The 21,517-nt window shown below is 42.0% G+C and overlaps 1 protein-coding gene across 1 annotated transcript in view; it reads right to left on the bottom strand.

Moving 5' to 3' along the window:
- Window positions 1-21,517, bottom strand: part of ELOVL2 (ELOVL fatty acid elongase 2) — a 51,040-nt gene that overhangs the window by 20,453 nt on the left and 9,070 nt on the right. The window contains exon 2 of the mRNA XM_063325919.1: window positions 4,462-4,525. Within this exon, the coding sequence (XP_063181989.1) occupies window positions 4,462-4,525 (64 nt within the window). The remainder of the gene's footprint in view (window positions 1-4,461; window positions 4,526-21,517) is intronic.

The raw sequence follows: 21,517 nt of genomic DNA, 5'->3' as shown, positions 1-21,517 counted from the left end.
TTATTTTTTACAAAGACCAAGATTATGTTAAAAATTGTAAAAGAAGAAAAGGCATTCAGAGTGCATGAAAAAACATTTTACTATTTTTCCACCTGTGTTGAATTTGGGGAAGGACTGGGCAATGGATGATGCACAAACCAAATGTGCCCAAGCATTTAACAAACTGTTGCCAATTGCAATTTTGCTGTACTGTATTCTGACTATTCTTTCCTCGGAAACGTATGCATACAGGTATACACAGTGAGATTTGTGAGTTCATCTGCTTACAAACAGGGCTATGAACATCAGCTTTCTTTCTCATTACAGTCTCCCTCCACTTGCCACCTTGCTTCCATCGCAGTGGCTGTAACACTCATCTGTTGGATTTGGGCTCCGTGTAGGATGTTAGCACTTTTGCAGGAAAGACTTTCAACCAGGCCTAAGTTACTGTGGCAGTCCAGTGCTCTCCTCGTTTTGACTCTCCCTTCTGGATTCCCAAAAGTCTCTAGGAGAGGAGAGGTGCAGGATGAAAGTGGTCACGACAGCACAACCATCTTTGACAAAGCACCATCCCTCCTTTAGGATGGCCTTGCTTTGTTGTGCATTACCAAGCTAAAACACCTGTTTTCTGTCTTCAGATCTCAGTGTCTGTTTAATATTACCCCAGTGTGAGAGTAAAACACTCCCAACAGTCATCTTAAAGTTCATGAGCCACTTGTGAATCTCTGGAATGGATGTTTTTGAGGAGCTTCTACTCCCATGTGGGCTCCAAACAGGTTTTCCTCACATATGGGCTCTAAACAGGACGCAGGAGTCATAGGACAGGTGAAGGTTATGCATGTGTTGATCTAGTGTATGTTTTTGGAGCATAAGGATTTAATTGATTTAACTGATATCCTAAATGAAGATGTAGAAAGCAGTCGTGTCAGCAAGGCTGCTATCTGGAGAGGGTCTCCCCATCCAAGGATTGCAACACTGGGTGTATAAAGGTTACTTGCACAAAAGCCAACTGGCATCGGTACATAATGAGCCAGCATGTTTGCTCAAAGAGGAAAAGTAATTGGAAGAGATAAGAATACAAATTAAACTAAACAGCATTAAATGCTGCCCTAATGTGCCCTCAGAAAGTATTCACTCTGCTGTGAGTGGCCACGAGCATATGGGCTGATCCACACAAAAGCAGAACTCGTGTGCTTGTTCAGGTCAGCATGTCGAGTATTTTTAAGAACTATACTATTTCCATTTCAAGAGAAATTATTAACATGTGTACCCTCACTGATTATTTTCCACCCCGACCTTGGTACCTTGAAGGGTAAGACAGAAAGTGGTTTATTGGCAGAAAGTGGTTTATAAACAGCAGCCAGGGAACTTGACTATTCTGCTTCCACTTACGCTTATCCCTGAATGACAAGAAGAGGGAGGTTTTTATGTGGCAGGAAGGGAAAGGAAAGGAAGTGTATTTCAGAAGAAGGAGAGATCAAAAGTATCTCTGTTGACTGATGGTTCGCTCTCCATGTTCAAGTACTGTAAAGATACGCTGTCAACAGGAGAAAGAATTACTTTTACAATGTTGAACCCACACAGAATCTGAATTTGAGACCAAGGCAGTGAATAAAGCCACAGTGTGAAAGCGCTGGACTACGGCAGGGGAAGGAGCAGGCGCCCACAAGCTCTGGTCACTCCATGAATAAGCTCATTGACGGTCACCGGCCACAATATGCCAGATCCTTGGGGCGAAATCTTGGCTCCTGTGAAATGAGTGGCAGGCCTCCCAGGCTCTTTAAAGGTATCACGCTTTTATCAGTGAGGTTTAGAACCGTTTTAGTTCAGGTTTCTGTATAGCTTTGGCCAGTTGGTATCTGAGTAGACTGAGACCTTTACAGGTGCAGAGCGTAGACGGTTTTGCACCAACACCTTGCTACTGTTCATGCTCAGTTGAAGAGAGGAGGAGTGCTTATTACTTTTTCATAACTTTATTAAAATACATTTATTCTTGACCACCTCTTGTTTCTTTCACAGATGAAACAAGCAACCAATTAACTAGATTTGGCTCCTGCAATTCAATATTCCTTAATTTTGCATAACAGCAAACAATACTCTGCAGATGAATGTGACCCTGGAAAAATGCTCTCTTAACAAACAATATAGCTATTTCACTGTTTCTCATTCTGCCTTGAGCCTAGATAATCTCCTATGCAGAATAATATGGACCGACACCAAATTGTAAGACCACTTCTTATTAAGAGATGCAACTGATGGGCATGTATGTGCCCTCTATTCCCTGATCGAAAAGGACTTGGTCTGCTAGTTCAAAAGCAAACATTGAGATAAATTTGTGTACAAAGTCCAGCTGACACCAGTGAACAAAGGCACAAAATATGCCTATAGATAAATCAAACTTAGATCTTTGACGGTACGCCCCTTATCCTAGTAGTGCAGTACTGCAGCTTGTGTTAACCTGGTGCTACCAATGTGAGCAGAGATCGCCTCCAGGAACTAGCGTGTGGCTTTCTGTCTCATCTCGTGCCCTCAGCTGCATCTGGTAATGACGACTAAAACCAGTATAGTGATACCAGTATTTCAGGAGTTACTACCCAAAATATAAATCTTAAATATGGGATTGATTTTTTAAAAGAATAGAGCATTGTTATAGTTCCTTTTAAGCCATCTTGCTACTGAATGAAGTGTGCGCTGTAGATGACAATTGGTGGAGAGAAAGAAGGGGAATGGTTTGTTGACTTTAGACATTTGGGGAAGCTCTTAAGAATTCATTGGATTTTCATTTGTGGCATCATTCTATCCAATTGAAAACTGTTTGCAGTTTATTGTGAATTATTTACATGTATAAACACATCGGAGGGAGCTATGTTATTCACGAAATGGCTGATACCGTGTCATTATACCACCAGTTAAATTAAAGATCACAGTGAAGAGGCACAGACAAACAAATGCTATCTTCAGCATTGATGTCTGGAGAGGGATTGCGATGTACTTGGCAAGTAATACAAATAATACTTGTCTAACTGAAGTGCTTTCTAAAAGCCCAAAGGGATCTGTGTGGTATTCTGCATTGGATTAACTACAGTTCATTCCTTCAAACAATTTGTTCTGGACCAATGAGGAAAGAGGCAGGAAGGAGAACATCATGTCCATTTGGGAAAAAAAAAAAAAAAAGTAGTACTTTTATGCTTGTGATCGCATTTCTTTGTTAATATTAAAATGCACTATTGTAGAAGCCATAATAAAACTTATTCTGTTTTAATCACTTCTGATGCAGTTCCCAAGCTGTTCAGTGTTTCTTCACCAGAAATCTTTCTTTCAAGCTTCACATCTACTCTACTGCAGAGATGAGGGAAAAGGTTTTGCAGCCGGCCAGCCAGCTAAGAAAAAAACAATTTTCTTGGTTTTAAGAATGCTATAATTTTCTTTCCCTTGTCCTCCTAATTAAGCAAGAACAGTTTCTGGGACCTGGAGGACGTTATTGCAACAAAGTGATAGTACATAAGCATTTGTCCATCCACACCAGCAACTGTTCTGTATTCAACCATGGGGAAAAGTTTGCAAGGCTGTTCCCGAAGTTGAATGTTTAAGTCCAGCCCTACCAGCGGCAAGGTGGCCTTACAGGGACCTTCTCTGAAGACTGTCTGCACTCTAAACTCCTGTCATACCTCTTTCCTCTAGTTGCTTGGCTCTCTTAACCGTGCTCCATCCTCACCTTCTCATAGCCGTTCTCTTTCTTTCTGCACTCCTACTTCAGGTTGGGTTGGGATTTTTTTGACCGTTACTTGTTTCAGCCGTAACAAAGCATGAGGCACCTCCCAGCCACAGTTATTCAAGTTATTCTTGTCCAAACTGTTTTAGAAATCAAGAATGGGAAATAGAAAGGCACATCTGTTCTCCTGCTCCGTCTATTGGTGATCCCGCAGGCTGCTAAAAGCCCTTTCTTGATTTTGCTCCAATCATCCTTCTGAATTAGACTATTTGATAGGTAGCTGGACCAAAAAATAACTGGATTATGAATAAGAATCAGTCCCCAAACAGATCTTCCACTTTTAGAAAAATTCAGGCTTTCAATTTTTTTTAATCTACATTAGCGTTTAAAACTGAAATCCTTTGATATTCTCAGAAACAAAGGAGACTCAACTCTATTGATTGTTTTTTTAAGTTTCAAAAAAAAATTCAGTTGCATTTCTTCTTTCACCTTCAGTATAATATGTGATTAGTTTTAATTTGTATTACAGATAATATTATGTCAGACAGTCAAAACAAAAATCCGTTGGCTTTCTACAAATGCAGTGCATTGATAGATTTCCTACAATAATGGTGTGTTCCTGTAAATACTGTGATTCTGCCTCGTCTACATTTTTCAATGAGAAATTATTCATATAGAAGATTTTGACTGCTTCTATTTATTAGAATATTTTTGAGTAGTATTCTGGGTAGGTAATATTTCCTAAAAGGGCTATAGGTGGAGAACCTTACCTCGAGGTCCGAACATGTAGTCCACAAATGCATTTACTTCCTGGTCAAAAGCTTTCAGGTGCTCCTAAAAAATACAAAAAGGATGTGTGACAAAGACATCTCATGGCTCACATAGACAATACAATTAAAAAAACCCTAACAAACCGGCAAAGAGCATGTCATGCTCAAGTATTTCCAAAGTACGCAACAGCATATCTACTGAAAAAAAACAAACCTCTTTAAAAATTGATTTAGGGCAGATTGCGGTTCAGATAACAATAGAGGCCTTGTTACTGGAAACTGGCCAAACCAGAAGTCTTTAGGAATGGAAATTAACGTTCTACACATTAAAAAGAACAAGTATCACAGCAAACCTGTCTCCGATGGATGTCATTTTCACTCTACTGAAGATGTTTTTTGTTTGTTTTTGTTATGTTTCCTCCAATTTATTTTATTTTATTTTTATTTTTTTTGTAGAGAGGAGCTGGTGATTCCTTTGGTAAGCTTCACAAAGATGAGTATCTCGATGCTTTACTCTTAAAGAAGGAAGGCTTTGGGGTAAACCACCTGAGATTTCTCTAAATCAGGCCCTGGATTCTTACAAAAAGTCCACAGGAGAACCCAGACCTCCAGTAATGAAGTTCAGGCCATGTAGGGAGGGAGGAAGAGGAGGCAGGAAGAGGAGGGCTACATTACAGAGACATTGTTTTTTGAGGTCTAAATCAATAAAGCTGCTAATCTGGCAAGCTTGTGTCTGTCTGTGACTGAGTTGGGAGCTAAGCCATGATCAACACAGTCCTTCCCTCAGTCGGATGCGGTGGCCTCTCCAAAATACTTCTTCCCAGACGCCAGCTCTGGGCAGTGGCTTCCTGCATGCCCGTGCCTGCATAACTCTTTGCCACAAGCCTGAGGTCAGCCAGGTTCTTCCTCTGTTCCTTCCAACAATACCCTGCTCTATGAATTAATTTTAACACTGAGCTAACGCAGCCAAGCTGAGGGGAAAGACGCAGAGTGATGCTGAGCATCTCCACAGGGCAAGAGCTGCCGAGGGCTGTGTGCGCCTTTGAATGCCGGATATCTCCATGCCAGCCTGGGCTGCAGTCACCATTAGCAGATCTGAGTTGTGAAGAACCACATTTGCACCACGGCAGATGCAGAGCTGTGGTTTCTGCATTCCCCTGCTGGGGCTGGGTTGTGGTCTGGGCAGGGAGAAGCTCCAAGCCCCTTGTGTTTCTTCTGCTCTTATGTTTTGGTCCTCAGGATGCTCAAAGTGGGCAGATATTGTGTGAATATGTGGCAGCAAGAGGTTTTGCAGCACCCCAGGCTGTAAAGGTCTGTCTCTGCAAGATGCTGTCGTGTTCATCTTATCTTAAAGAAAAACCCAACAAAACCTCCAAAACTGAAAGTATATATATATATATTTTTTTTTTTAACAAAAAAATATAGGACTTGCTCTGAAAATGGAGAGAATGAAACTTGACGATGCATGATACAAAAAGATTTTGCATGCTTTGCAGCACTGAGGAAACTAAACTAGCTTTTAGGTAAGAGTCCTGACTACTGCCCCTGGAGAAAGGCCTTTTTGTCAGTTTCAAGCAATTTCCTCAGCAGCCTGAGGACGGCTTCTGTCATAGGAGGTGGCTCCGTGTCCAGGTGGGAGGCCTGTGCCAAGATCTGCTTCCATTTTCGCATCCTTGAGCTGTGCAGTTTTCCTGCTATTATTTCACGACGAAGGTACTGCCGTTTGGGGAATGCCACGCTGCTGTTTGTCTGTGATGAGCCCACCTGCTGCTTTAATTTTAAACAGAGCTACTCCTGTGCTCCATGGTTTTGTGGTTAGACTAAACAAATTGCTTTGGAAAAAACACTTTAATGGATTCAAGTGGCTTGTAGGAATGAGCGTGCAAAGCTACTTGCTTTCATGCTTACGTTATATAAACAAAACTGACATGTCAAGAACAAAATAATAAACCTTGTATATTCCTTTTGTATTAAAACACTATAGACAAATCTGCATAGGCTACTGTTTTAATTGATCCAAATTGTGGTAGGTGACCTCTTACACCTGGCTAGGATGAGCAGACAGCATGATGAGTAGATGAGCCAGCCTAAAGTTAAATCTACCTCCTTATGAATGTGCTTAAATGACACAGTGGGGACTTGTACCAGCTCCCAGCCCTCCTCTGGTCTATCTTAATTAGCACTAGATCAATTCGGTGCCTGTTTTGCTTTCATTGGTAATTTAAGAGTAGAAATTTTTCTAGGAAGTGCAGCAGAAGAAACAAATACATTTCATAAGAATGTCCCAGCATTTGCCTCCCTTTTAGCTTTTTTACAGCTTATCTTAGTTTACAGGAACAAAAATAGAAAATTACAATATATAGATTTACAAGGTTGTTAAAGAAAATGTTTATATACCTAATACTAGTACTAATGTTTGGGAAAAAAAAATTTAAAAATTTTACTTTAAAAAAGGTAGGTCGTTTTGTGTGACTAGTCTTGTCACCTTGCTGTCAACACTGCTACAAGACACCATACTGTATTGATGGGTTTTAGAACATGTCCTTAATAGTACCTCTGGGCAGATTAGATGCAAATGTCTCGCTCAACATGATCTGTTGTATTTCTAAAGAAAAGCAAATAAAAACACATGTTCAGACAACTCACTTCTCTCTGGCAAATCACTGTAATAGTCTTTATCAATGAAGGTATTTGAGTTACAAGGCTAAAGATTAACGTGTATTTCATGGTTTTCCTTCTGTTGTACAGGACATTGCTCTGGGCATTGGCAATGCTAGGAGTTTGGCAGGATTTCAGACAGATTTGTGGAAGATCTATTTACCTACACCTACAAAAAAGACATTAGGTTATCTGAGGAAATCAAATCACCCAAATGGAAAGATCAGGAGGGAGTGTAAAGCCAATGATGATAAAGCAACATAGAGATCTCTAATGAGTTTTGATATTTTTGCAACAGAAATGGAAATAAGTGAATAAGTAGCGTGGTGCGCATGTGTGAATTACTGTTTTCATGCTGATTGCACTTAAAACACTATTTCAAAGTCAGCAGGTATGGAAAAAAAAAATCACTTCTCATTCTGTGCTTATATATGTTTGTTAGGGTTGGTCTTCACTGAGAGACCAATGTCTACTTGTTTCCTAATAGCTTAGTAAAAGTAGTATAAGCTACGCAAAAAATTAAGTACTTGCTATCTAAACAGTGCAGGTATCAAAATACCTTTGATTTGTCAAAATACCAGTGATCTTTAGGCATTATCTACCACCCACTGAAAACACTGCCTCAAGTGATTTAAGTTTCTCTCTACACAGCTATAAAAAAAAGGCTAGCGGGATCCAATAGAAGCATGAAAAACCTCCTTTCTTTTACAGAAGCAAGTGGATGGACGTGTCTCTGTCAGCTATTGCTCCCAGTGACAATCTTCAAAAATCTCCCAACCTTAGCAAACTAATACCACAGTCTAAAAGCAAGGAGCTTATGGCCAAAGTAACTTGTTTGATCCTTTGGGAACAGGAATGACCACCAACGGGCTAAAGAGCCCACTGAAAGTCCTAGGTCTTAGCGGCTGCAGTCACAAACCCTTCAGAATGAGAATTTGTCCACACGCATGGGGTCTCCGTAACCCATTAGTCTGAGGATGGATATTCTAAAATTAAAGGCTCCTTGAAGTTCAGAGTTGGCAATACCAGGCTTTTCTGAGCTAGAGTGGGAATTCATATTCAAAGTGTTCTTCATGTGCATAAGATACTGTTACAGACAATAACTGTGATTAAAAGACAATTATTAAATATAGGCATACATGATGAGGTATGTTTGTGAGGCTTTTTATTTGAATATGTGGATTTTAAATGGCTTTCTGAAATAAACTTCCTACAGAGGAATAAACTGCATTCAATCTCACTTATGCTCCCTAGTAACCTCTGGTATTATCTTCTATGATTTGTGTTTTATATCTATAGGGGAAATATATGTATAACAATCCCTAAAGAAAGCGGCAGAGAAAGATGAAGCTGAAGGCAGAAAGGTGAGCCAGAGGTTGCTATGTATTGTGTCATTAGGACAAGGGGGATATTCAATCAAACTGGGAGACAGGACATCCAGAAGTTGAAAATAAACCGTTGCTTGAGGGAATTTATAATTAATATATGGAACTCACTGCTAGATAATCTCACTGAGAGTAGGAACAAGCTGGAGTGAGCTCACGAGAGAAACAGACCAACTAGCTGGGGGATGAGATTGCTCCAAAGCCCCACAGATGCACAGGGAGGGAGCAAGGGAAGGAGAAAGATTAGCTAGAAGGGACATGATCTCAGATCTTTTCTGGCATTTCAGATTAATTGTTTCAAGAAACAGAAACTGGATGCCTTATTTGACACGGTAATTTCTGTGTCCCGTGGTCTGGGACATTCTTTCAACTCTGATGGCTGACCAAGATTAGGAACTAGCTATGTTACAAAGCCTTAATCAGCACAGCTATATTGCCAGAGCTCCCAGTAAAAACACAGCCCTCTGACTGTGGTAAACTGGGCTGGCTAAAGGGCTCTTTTGCCAACGTCAGATGCATCCACTTGGGATGTTTCTGCTAGCGTAGCAATCTCATGGCATCAGTCCTTCCTAACAAGCGGCACTGTAGAGCTGCCAGACTTTTGTAACTGGATCTGTGCTCAGAAGGCATGTAATTTGGCGTGACAGAAGTGACGGACACTAAGCAAGGGAAGTTCTGCTGATGGTTCGGGTCCAGTGAGGTCCATATAATCTGTGAGCAATGTTTGTTAATGCTCCTGTTTTGCAGAAGATAACCAAGAATAGCTAACAGAAAGAACACTTGATGACTCCATCTAAAGATATAGTTATTATGAGTTCCAAGAGAAGAGAGATCTATATCTTTGGTTTGGAAATGCAAGTTGTGTAATACATTTTAATTTAATGCAAAAATCTCTGTTTGAAAAATACAGTATGGGTGGAGAAGAAGCAAAAGGCGCCTGTTCCAGCTTTACCACAGAAAATAAAAAATTGAACGGTCTTTCTATATTTCTCTTCCTTTTTCCTTTCTTCTAAAAGCTTTCACAATAAACTGTAAGCACTTCAGGAGAGAAAGATGCTGTTATTCTGGTCAGTAAATTATTTAAAATACTTCAAGAACAGCTTTGAAGGTAATGAAGAACAGCACTGCTTATACTTGAGAAACACATAGTATTTCTAAAAGATTTCAGTTAAACCCATGTCCGCTCTGAAAACAATTTATTTGATCATCAGCATTTTTCAAACAGATTATATTTTATTCCTATTATTTTCTCATCCTATGCAATATATGCTCCATTCCACTGCTAAAGCTTGCATGCATAGTTGGTAATACCTGGACATTTTCCCGTTGATATTACCAAATTAAGCACTTTCTGTGACAAAAACGGCAGCATCATTGCAGCTGAGGGTTATTTTTGCATGTATTTGGAAATTACCGACTGCAGGTTGGCAGCCTGGTAGCTCACAGGCCTGTCTGTTATCTGACAGAGTAAGCCAGTGGGGAAGCTGACTCATCAAATAGGCCAGTTTTCTCTAGAGGGGATTGAGAACAGCTGCTTGACCGGTGATTACAGCCAAAAGTGCTGAACACCTTCTCCTGTGCTGATTTTGTCACTGCAGAGAAAGCTGAGATGATGATGATGATAGTGTTCCTGAGGGTGAAAAGAGAAGGGGGAGGCAGCTGTAGGGGAAAGGAAGGTGCACGAGTTTTGCCTCAGTAGCTGCTCGGGTTTCCACTGCCTGCAAGAAAATGCTGTGGTTTTGGTGGCTTCCTCAATAAGAAGACCAGACAGCAATTTCTGGTATGAAAAATGAATGGAAGGATGTAAAGTTTGGTAAGCGTGCAAAGACATAGCTAAATGTAGCCAGAGGTTTTATTCTCAACAGTTACTGAAATCGGGCTGTCTAGGTGCCTACAGTTTGAACAGTAGATATTTTTTTCTGAAGTACTAGGTTCTTCTGTGTTCTTGTAATTCTGAAGCGAGGGCACTTGTGTCTAAAGGTTCTTTTATCTTATTACTATTTGGAGACATTCACCACTTGGTTTAGCAATGCCTGCAGGAAAGGGGTAGGCTGCCAGAAGAACCTGCGCCAAGCCTGAAGCAGAACGTCTGGCTGGCCTAAATTACCAGGAGCGTGCTAAAAGAAGCTACATTCATAGGCAAACTGAATTTTTTTCAATGTCATCTTGATTTTTAGTTCTGCGTTCTCTCTGCTTGAGCATCTCTTGCAAGGAAGAGTTAAATCTTCGAAGGACTCTGGGGTGTAGTGTTGTGGTGCGTGATGCGGAGGTGTCCCAATGAGCTCTGTGGTCCCGGGTGAGATGTCTAAGCTCCCCGTGCAAGGCACAAGACCTGGGTTGCTGTCTCCCTGTGCTGTGCAGACAGAAGGAGAGGGTCCAGGAGCTCCCTTTCTGGAGGGTGATACCTAAGCCTTTTACTTGCAACTTACAGACGGCGACTGTTTCTGGAGCTGGGCACCTACACAAGTCTTTCCCCTTGCGAATGCAGCCAAGATAAGAAAGTGGTACCTGTGTCCAAGCAGCAGGCAGCGTGCCAGGTGCTCCTGTGAGACAGGTGTTTGTGCCCGCCCTCTGCTAATCTGTCAGTGGGCTTTCAGCTTGTGTCCTCCCTCTGCTCTGAGCCTTAGACTAGCAGTTAACTCTGGAATTTATTTTTCTTCATTTCTTCTACTGCAGCTCTTGTGTCCATAAGAAACGCTTCATAGAATCATAGGATTGCCTAGGTTGGAAGGGACCTTTCAGATCATCTAGTCCAACCATCAACCTAACTCTGACCAAAAACATCCCTAAAACATCTCTCTAAGCACTATGTCTACCCGTCTTTTAAATACCTCCAGGGGTGGTGGCTCAATCACTTCCCTGGGCAGCCTGTTCCAATGCTTAATAACCCTTTCAGTGTAACATTTTTTCCTATTATCCAGTCTAAACCTCCCCTGGTGCAACCTGAGGCCATTTCTTCTTGTCCTATGGCCTGTTACTTGGGAGAAGAGACTGACCCCCACCTCTCTACAACCCCCTTTCAGGTAGCTGTAGAGAGTGATAAGATCACCCCTCAGCCTCCTTTTCTCCAGGTTAAACAACCTTAGCTGCCTCATCTGCTACTCATAAGACTTGTTCTCCAGATTCTTGCCCTTCTCTGGACCTGCTCCAGCACCAAAATGTCTCAGTATATGTCTGAGCAGGGACTAAAATCCAGAACTTGAGGTAAATATCTTAAATTCTGAATCTTCCCCTTTCTTTGGTGCTAGCGGTGGCTGACTATGCTCAGAGATCTAGGGGGACATGCCAGACCAAGTGTTTAGGGAAGTCACAAAAAGATGTGAGATATGAGTCAAACTGGGCAGAAGAGCAATTTGAAGTGTGGTCTCCAATGCAACAGATGAGGGCTGTACAAATGGAATTCATCGGAATAAGGTAGTGGGTTTGGCAGCATCACAAATACTTAGTTTTAGGGCTGCATGTGGCAATCTGAAATCCAAGCTCAGGAGACTGCATCCCCCGGGGGAGGGATGGCAAGGAAGGCATGGCTCAAGGATGATCCCCAGGGTTTAGGCGCTCAGACTGATATAGTTATATTCAGAAATACAGCTGCTGTTACTGCTGGAAACAGGAATGCCTCCAGAGAATTTAGGAGCCTCCAACATTGTCTGGCAGCTGGATTCTGAATTTTGGGCATAGGTACCCTAAAAAGGGAGTTCAATGATTGAAGGAATAAAGACACCAAATAGCCCGGTGCAGCATCTAGTTCTTCCTTCACATCCACCCCTGCTTTGCCAGCATTTTTGAAGGGCTCTGTAGTTTCCCAGCATACGTGCTTCAACCAAGCAAAAAATCTAGTGTCATGGTGCTGAGATGTGTCAGATTTAAACTGCAGTTTTGAAAAGGAATCCAGAAAAATGGCACTCAAAGCATAAAGGCTAGCCTGTTTTGTTGGTTTTTTTTTCTTCTTAGTTTGCTTCAACTTAATGTTAGCCATTTGCTGTATTTTTATTTTCAAAGCCATTCTGCTTTACCTCTAGAAAACAAAAGCACCACTTAAACTGCTGCTATTATCCTGCAGTTGCAGTCTGTTTAAAAAAAAAAAAAAAGGAAAAAATCTAACTGGTTAGTATTTTGTTCCTTAATTACCCTTACTACAAGCTGTCTTCAGTAGGTCTGGGCTTGTGGAAAAATCTTAAAATGAACAGGAATCATCCTGTAAGACCCATGAAGAGAATTCAGAAAAAACAATTCCTCACTGCAGTCTGGATTGAGGACCACAGCATTTGTGCCTGTTAGTGTTTGACAATAAGGACAATCGTATGTCATCCCGTATTGTAAAATCACATCCTCAGCATGCCCGCGCTCCGTAGCAGATTGCAAGGACTGGTGTTAGGGATCTGCCGTACAGGGAACCCCTCCTACACCCTGTTTTCTCCCACTAGTGTTTTTTGGGGTATTGCTGGGTTCCAAAGGCACCCTGTATAGTGCCTTCAGTGACACTATGTAGAGTAGACTACGGAGTCTCAGGTTAATTTTTTAGGGAAAGGCAATTCTCTGTCAGATCTCTTCTTAGCCTTATGCTGCCTGATAGCAGGGGGAGTGGAGTTGTGTGTGCTGCCTCCCAGAGCTTGTCTGTGAGTCCCAGTGTGCTGAGGTCTGTGGGAAGCGGGCACACATCTCTCTGAGGGGAAAGGGTTTCTTTGGGGCCTGAAAGTTTAGAGGAGTGGCCATACATTAAGTAGTGGCAGTCTTGAAATATTCTACTTTTTCCTTGGAGTGCAGGCAGGCAGGAGGTTCTCAACATGCTCTGCCATAAGGAAGCGTGAGGCTCTTCAGTTAGTTTCTCCCATCAGCTGCTCCCTGAACGGTCAGGAATAGTACTTCAGAATGCCTCTTTATCCTGTATCAGTTTTCTTCGTTATTTCACATAATCTCAAGATCATACTCAATATTAAAATAGTCTCTGCCTGCCAGAGTTGATTGCCACCATTCAGCAGAAATCTCTCCTCTTGATAACATCTCCCTGTTCTTTAGGGTGTTAGAAACTGGTCTTTTGGCTAACGTGCACCTAAAGCAGGTTTTCCTGGGGTCTCCATGTGTCTCTGGGGAATGATGCCACCTTTACGCAGTTCCACTTGTGCTGATGGTACTTTTTGTGGGTGTCTTTTCCCCCCAAACCAGACTGGAATATTAAAGTGATAGGAACCGTGGGCCCAGAAAACAGCCCTTCTCGTTGCCTAGGGTGGACAAACAGCAGAGAGTCTCAAACCAACAGCTTCCATAGGCAGATCTAGAGGCTTCCACAGAAAAGAGTAAGGTCAAAAGGGATTTACCACAGACCTGCCCTGAGTTAATTGCCATTTCTGCTAAAGCAGCTAGTATCAGAAAACCAACCCCATCCTTTGGTATCTGTTCCTGTGCTATCTTTAGTATTATTCTCAGTGTTTTAAATAAAAAGTGCTTTCCTTCAGGTAAGCCTTTATACTGCTGAGACATCAAAGGGAAGCAGATGACTTTGTGGGTTGAAGGTTGAGAAACTTCCCCGTCCTCCTCTCTGGAGTGTGAGTTTGGGTGGCCTACATAAGATTCAGAGGACACAGCTCTCTCAACAACCCCCTGCTTAGGCATCTTATGGCTCTCAGGGTATTATTCACAGAGAGCATTAAGAGAAACGGTGGCCTACTAAAGGCAGAGTCTTTGCCGTGCCGCCCACGTGGCACTCATAGCCCCTCAAACAGAGGAAGCAGAGCCCCTTGAACTTGCTCGTTGCCCCCCAAAACAGCATGCACTGTGCCAGGGTCTCCCTTTCTCTGGGTGGACTGCAATGGGTTCCTGATGCAGTTTGCTGTTGGTAGCAAGGCAGCCTCATCCACTGAGTGTAATACAAAGGGCAGCGTCTGTCAGGAGCGGACGAAGGTGCTAGGAGTAGAAGAGGGCTTGGTGATGGGAGAAGCAGCGTGTTTCCCCATCTCCCTTCTGCATCTCAGCCCAGTTTCCAGCCACGTTTAAGTCAGTCATAGTGTAAAAATACACAGGCAGAGCTGTGCAGCTCCAGTGTTCCCTCTGACGGGGGAGTTTCAAATCCAGCAACAACCACAAACTCCAGGTTAACGTGCTGAAAGCTAGCAGGACACATCAAAAACAAGTTAAGCTCCAGTATCTCTCATGGGTTCAACACCTTTCATTTTTGCACTAAGACCTGTTGTTAGTGGTGGTTCCTGGTGAACCTGCCCTTTCTGGGAATTGCCTCTGATGAAGCAGGAAGGAAAACACCTCTTGGGCTCGGCTTCCCATCCTGGAGCGGAACAGGGCACACACCTGCTTCAGGTTTCTGAGCTCTGAGCAAGGCTTCAGCTGGTCACCTCAGCATGGGAGACCGATGCCAGGAGACCAACTGTGCTTGGTCTTTTACACAACACACCTGCACTCCATCATCAGTTCTAACCACAGTGCAGATGCACACCCCATGTCAGCTGTAATCCATCTCATCCTTATCTATGCCTCCTGTGGCATAGATTTTTTTTTTCTTGTTTTTAACAGGTGTGAATCTAGAGGCAACCCTTGCTGCTGCTGCAATGCTTCTCTAAAATGAAAGCTTATGGAATTATAGGTTTTTTTGCATGTAAAGTGCTTTTGGGAAATGCAATAGATGATAACTCAATGCAATGAAAGGAAAAAGATTAAGTTTACTTTTGGGCTTTCCTAACATTCACCATTCTTTAAGAACCGTCATATAAAATGAAGATCAAACTATAATAGCTTTGTGTGTGTGTTTTCGTTCTGCCTTCCTAACTAACAAAAAATACCCTGCTTTTTTTTTCTTTCCCCTACAAAAGACTGTGTTTTAACTCTTGATTCTATAGGGCACCACAAACTATCCCAGTTATTATGTCTCTCCGAAAATGCTAGGTTCTAGCTGTAGTGAAGTAGGCTAGCAAGTTCTGTCTTGTACTGCTAAATTTATGATAATATATGAAGAACCCCCCCCAAACCCAGCATGTATTGCTTTAGTGCGGTTATATTTGCAGAGTGAGTTGTGCAGCATTTTACTTGGTGTGAAACTCCTGAAACCGGATTGCCTGGCTTTGGGAGTCGCCGTCAGAAGCGGGCACTTTGTGAGCACCTCAGTTCTGTATGACAGGCCTTTAGAGCCAGGATATTCTGGAGAAACGCTCGTCTCTTAAGCTTTATCAGTTGGTGGTTGGTGTGCTCCTGTAGGAAATGGGAATTTGAGCTGTTTTCAGTGGAGGAGCCAACATACTCCAGGCTTTTCACTTCTGGAGTTATGGCACTAATAGTTAGGCTGTTTCTGCTCTGGGATATTTAGTTTTGTTTAACAAGAAGTCTCTTTTCATTTGGTTTTGTAGTTCTGCTCGGTGCTACACATGCTCATCCCACACATGGGAATAAGGACCTAGGTGAAGGAATGTCTGCTTTATGGCTTCTGTCAGGACTTAAATCAAGTTGAAGCACCATGAACCCCAAAGATGAGTAAGTCCTAAGAGGCGGAAAAATTTTCATGGAAACGCTGTAACTACATGAGCTATTTCAGACATCAGTCTCTGTTTCTGGACTATGCAACCTGCTAGGAGTCATAGAAAATATTAATTTCTCACATAAAATAAAGTAAGTCTTATTTTACCAGCCACTCCACTGTGAGATCCTATATCATTTTGAGATAAATTACTTCTGCAAAATTAATCAGCTGTTTTGGTTTGGGTTTTTTTTTTTTTTTTTAATATGAGGAAAAGGAATTTGGAAGGTTTCTGCGCTACAGTGGCATGAGTTAGAATGAAAGTGATTTAAGAATCCATTAATATTTACTTGGTTTCCCAAAATCTATTCATAATTTAAGTACTTGAAAACAATCAGCCTATTACACATTTTTCGTTGGTTAATCTTGTAAAAGGCTGAGTCTCCAGGACGAAAAATTCCCTTTCTGGAATCATTGCTTGCAGGATTTCCTTTCTACAGTTTCCAAACTTTTTTTTGGTCTGTTCTTTACAACCATGTCGAGTAATCGCTAAAATAATACATGGCAACTGCTGCGTTCCAAATAGAACTCATCTGGTCTTAAAAGAAGAGTGGAAAGGAAGGGTGGCTGTTGTGGCCCAATTTTCAATATGTGTCAGTTGTGTACCCTCCTGAAAACAGTATCTTTATAATCCATCCTCTTGCTTGTTATCAGAATTTCAAAATGAAACTGTCACCAAAGCAGATCGGTGCAATCCTTTTAAAAGTAATCCTGCTCAATTCTACCTACTACACTGGGGAACATCAGCTTAACTTGTAATTAAAGAAGATTTCTCTAGGGAGACCTTAGATGCAGCCTGCCAGTTCCCAAAAAAATGGTAGCAATTATTGACCTCGTTTTTCCTTTGCACTAACAATCAGATTTAAAATGACAGTATGACCTGAGATGGAGCATAATTCCTGTCGGTGACGATGTGACAAGACCGTATGACTGGGAGGGAATAAACTAAAAGGAAATGAGTCAAAAATGAAGGGGTAGATAAAAATTCTGCCTCCTCCTATTAGCCTGAGTGAATAAATCACTTCCTCGGGCAAAGCAAAGGTCCTTGGGTCGTGGCTTGAGCAGGAAGGTCCTTAAGTTGCAAGCAAAGAAAGAACGCCAATGATTTTTTTAAGAGAGGTTAATTCTGTTACAGTTGCTTCCTTAATGGTCTGTTCAGCTCCTGTTGACTTTACAAAGGGTTGGGAAGACAGATCAGTATCAGAATTGATTTTACATCAGCAATACGAAAGCCTGCACAGCTTAACGTACCTGCTTCCAAACAAGTAGACTTGGTAAAGGATGCCTAACCAAACTATGTAATGAAGCATCAGAGTATCGCTCTTCGTTATATAAAGGCAAGACATCCAGCTGCGCTCTGAGAAGCACGGGAAAAGAGTTGTACCAGAGTCAGGGAGGGTAACTACTGTTTTAAGGCTTTGGATTTACCAGATGATTTGGTTTTGGAACAGAATATTCCCCAAAGATGTGTCTGTGTATACAGTGTCTGCCTGACATATGCCATGTATGCAACTAGACAGATTTTGCAGCAAAAAGCTTGTATCCTAAATTTAGACCCGTGACATGAATAAAAAAAGATGGGGACAGGGAGTAAATAAAATGGAAGGGACGAATTACAGCAACAAGTTTACAAGGCCGCTCAGTTTTCTCAGCGCGCCGTATCATGATAATTTTGTTTTCCCCGCTATTTGCAGACAGATTTTGTTGCTGCTGAAAAGCCGATTTGATAAGTTAGTATAATGCACGTAGGGCTTTATTTTGTACTTGGCGTACACATTTCTCCTTTTTTTTTTTTTTTTTTTTTTTTTTTTTTTTTTTGGAGAAAGCAATAGAGACAAACGGGCAACATAACCTTTCTAACACTGTGAAAAATCTCTTAATTTTCTACTGTAACAAACTTCAAGGTCTATGATGAATAGAAGGTCCTAAGCCTCTGCACAGGATCTCATGGCTTGTTGGACAATGAACCTTAAACCAAAACAAAACAACAAAAAAAGCAACCCCAAAAGCAAGAGCTCTGTTTTTCCCACAGTCCTGGCAGCGCAGCGAGACAAAGGGCACTCTATACCCAAGAAGTAGGTTTCTTGGTTGCCGTCCCAGATGTCTGCAGTGTAACACTCTGTCCCCACGCCGGGGATTAACGTGCAAGGGACTGCCTGCCCCTCCTGTTACAGGCAAGGGGGATCAAAAAGGATTTTCCAAAATGTGTTGCCTGACCGGGGCTCCCCTGGACTGAATGGTTTTGCCCGAGTTTCTTAAAAAGCTGGTACTGGTGCTGCGGGGCACTCGCCTGCTGGGAGAGGGACAGGACAGGAGTTTTTGAAAACCCGCGTGGGCAGCATTTCTAGTTCCTCTAGGCAGGCATGAAAGTAGGCCTGTGGGGTTCTTGCTTTACACTACAACAAATTAAAATAAAATATAAAAATACAGACATAGAAAATAAAGCCTTAGGGGTTTTTCTTTATATCTTTTGCTCTTTGGCAGCCAATAGTCAGCAGCCCTTCAGAAAACTGTAAGTCTGAAACTCAACTTGTAAAATATTAACTGATGAATTGCTTAATTAAGACGTTTTTCCTGAAATGCTGATTCCCTTTATAGGCACGCTTCTGCTAAGGACAACAGTGGTAAAAGTTTGAATACAGCCTGTGAAGCACGTAACAAAAAAGAAAGACTCTGAGAGCTGTTTGGAAAAAAAACTGACAGCTATATACATATATGTAATTAATACCTGTTTCAAAACAGTAACAAATTCACCTAGTGAGGATGTATGAAGTAAAATGGGCTTCTAATATATATATTTCTAAAGGTACTGTACATATGAAAATGAATCAAACGCGGCACATTTTGTTTGCATCACTTAACTGTGTACTGTATTTGTAGTCAATGTATTATGAATTTCTGAAGTTTGCTACTATTAACTCCATGCTCCTAAAGTATTTTGAAATGGCCATAGCTGCCGCATGTGTACAGAAGAATGTTTTAAGTATAAAAATGTCTAGGAGCACATAGACAATTACAACATAGGATACCTTAGCTTTTCAGAAAAAAAAAAATAATGTTCCTGAAAGTACTTGCATCCTCATGAGCAAAACCAGCTCCACTTGACGCAGTTATTAAACTGCACTGAACTCCTTATTAATCATAAGTAAAACCCAAATCAGAGCTAGACAGCTGTTGTGTTTTAGGCACCGTGAGAGTCGCTGTGCCGGCTGGAGAGTTGGGTCCCCGCGCCCCAGCTGCTCCGCTGTGCTTCCTTTGGGCAGGGGACACCCCCACAGACCTCCCGGCAGCGCTGGTTGTACGACTGCGACATATTTCTGTTAACGTGACCCTGGTTAATTGAAACTACCCAAATAGGAGCTCTGAAAATAACTTATGCAAAGCTCACGTGAGGAGCCGTGCAGGACAGGGACCTGCGGCAAAGGGATGGTGCTGCGTGTCCGGCAGCGGTAATCTCCCCTGCTGGCACAGCTGGCACAGGAGCAGGCAGATGCTCACATCCTTGGCTGGCTTTTGTAGTAACTTCTTTAGTATAGACCCCCCAGACCAAAGGCCCTCCGTCCTGCATTTTCACTGACCTAAAGCACCAAGTTATTGTTTTCATAAATTTACATGCTTTAGACGTTAAAGTCACACTTTTGCTGCCATAGTAAATCTAGAAGTATTTTTAAAAAGAATACCTGTGAGTTAAGATTATTACTGACTCTGTAAAGTCAGAAAACCCAGAAAGGAACAAAATGGGATTATAACCTGCAAAAACGTATCTATAATAATGCCTATGTGTTTGCTTTGTTTCCCAGACCCCCTGCTGAATGTTTTCTTTAATCCTCATGTAAAGCCTGAATGAATTCTGCCTGGCTCTGTTTCCTCTGTGGAAAATTGTACCTATAAACCTATAGTCGAACTGGGCTAGCTACCTTCCCAAAGGCACCGTGCATCCAAATCTACCCGGATATATACCCTGTGTAATCTTCTCAAGTTATTGAATTATAGGAGGTATAAACCAGGACGTATTCTCATTCCTGTGCCACGTGGGAAGGGACCTGGAAGAAGCAGGAGATTTACGAGGGGGCGTGTTCATTGCATAATTATAACCCAAGATGTAGAGGTAAATGCTGTGGTGGCTGCTGAAGAGACCAGCAGAGCCCCACAAGGGAGCTGTGGTCCACTTGGCCAGACTCACGAGACCCGCTGCCAGGAGTGGAGCCTTTGTATTTTAATTTCTCTTCAAAACTTGGAACAAAGGAATCTGGCGGAGCAGCTTAGCGCTGCAGGTTAACGTCTGTGCGTGTTTTCTTTCTGTTGCTTTCCATTCAGAGGCTGGTAAGATAGGTCACGTTGTGGCCGGCTTTAGCCACATCCTCAAGAGTTACAACGCTCAGTTTACAGATTTTTTTACTTGTTCTTATAGTCTGGGTGAAGGAAGTAGGCTTGTGTTTATTTGCCTGTTAGAGAATTGTGTTGTTCTTGTTTTGTGGTCATTTGCTACACCATTTCTTGCCTAGCTGCTGCCCAAATGCATAGACCCTTTCCTGAACTATTTATAGGGCTGTAAGTGGAAAAAGAGGAAGGAAGGGAATGGAAGAGGAGGAGGTGTTTGTAGCATGCTGCTGTGGATTAGAGAGTCCAGATCCCAGCTTCTAAGGTTTCAGCCTTAATCTTCCAACACATGCAAAGCCTTTCAATTTCACTTTGAGGTCATTAGCCACGCACAAACACAGTCTAAGCGCTGTGTGAGGGATGCAGGTACAGAACTCGGTACAGGGAGCTTTTCAATTAGGTAGTTACAATTCACTGTAAGAACCAACCTAGGTTTTAGGTCAAAATATCTGCTTATAAAATCTAAAATCTGCACATTTAACTTAAAATCAAACAGATTTCAAGCTTATGAGTTTTAATAGACATTTATCTTCTAATTTATGGTTTGATGGTACGTATCGTTCACAAGTAACTGCTCATTAAAAGAAGAAAAATAAAATCAGAAAAAAATCTAAAGGATAAGCATGTCACAGTATCTAATGTTATGGAAAGAAAACAGGACTGGTGGCTATTCAGTGCTTCAGTGGGTATGGTATGCTGGTCTTGCAACACGTTTTGTACCTTCATGATTACGTCCAGTATTAGAAGATCGGCTTTCTCGGTAGAGGCTTTTCACACAGCTTTCTTCATCATTCGGGGAGATCATCTGACAGGATCAGCCTAAGCTGACCTGTGAAGTCAAGTGTCATCGAAGTTGGGAATTTCCATGTGACACAACATCTACGCGAGAAGGCTGCACTGCAGTGACTGCCACACCCTTCTGGACTGATTAAAATATGAATGAATGAATGAATTAATTCTTAGAGCAAACCGCTGCTATAAAGATAGGGGTCATGTGGAAAAATACTGGTTCCCTCGATGGATAACTATCGATGAGGTTCAGCGCTGCCCTGTAGTGGACAGACAGCGGGCAGGGGGAAAACAGAGTTGCTGTTGAGGTCAGCTTGAAGTGCCTGAG

Source organism: Chroicocephalus ridibundus, chromosome 2 (genome assembly GCF_963924245.1).
Source record: "Chroicocephalus ridibundus chromosome 2, bChrRid1.1, whole genome shotgun sequence".
Taxonomy (NCBI): domain Eukaryota; kingdom Metazoa; phylum Chordata; class Aves; order Charadriiformes; family Laridae; genus Chroicocephalus; species Chroicocephalus ridibundus.
Note: the sequence above shows the minus strand (reverse complement) of the source record. Positions and strands in the feature narration are given on the sequence as shown.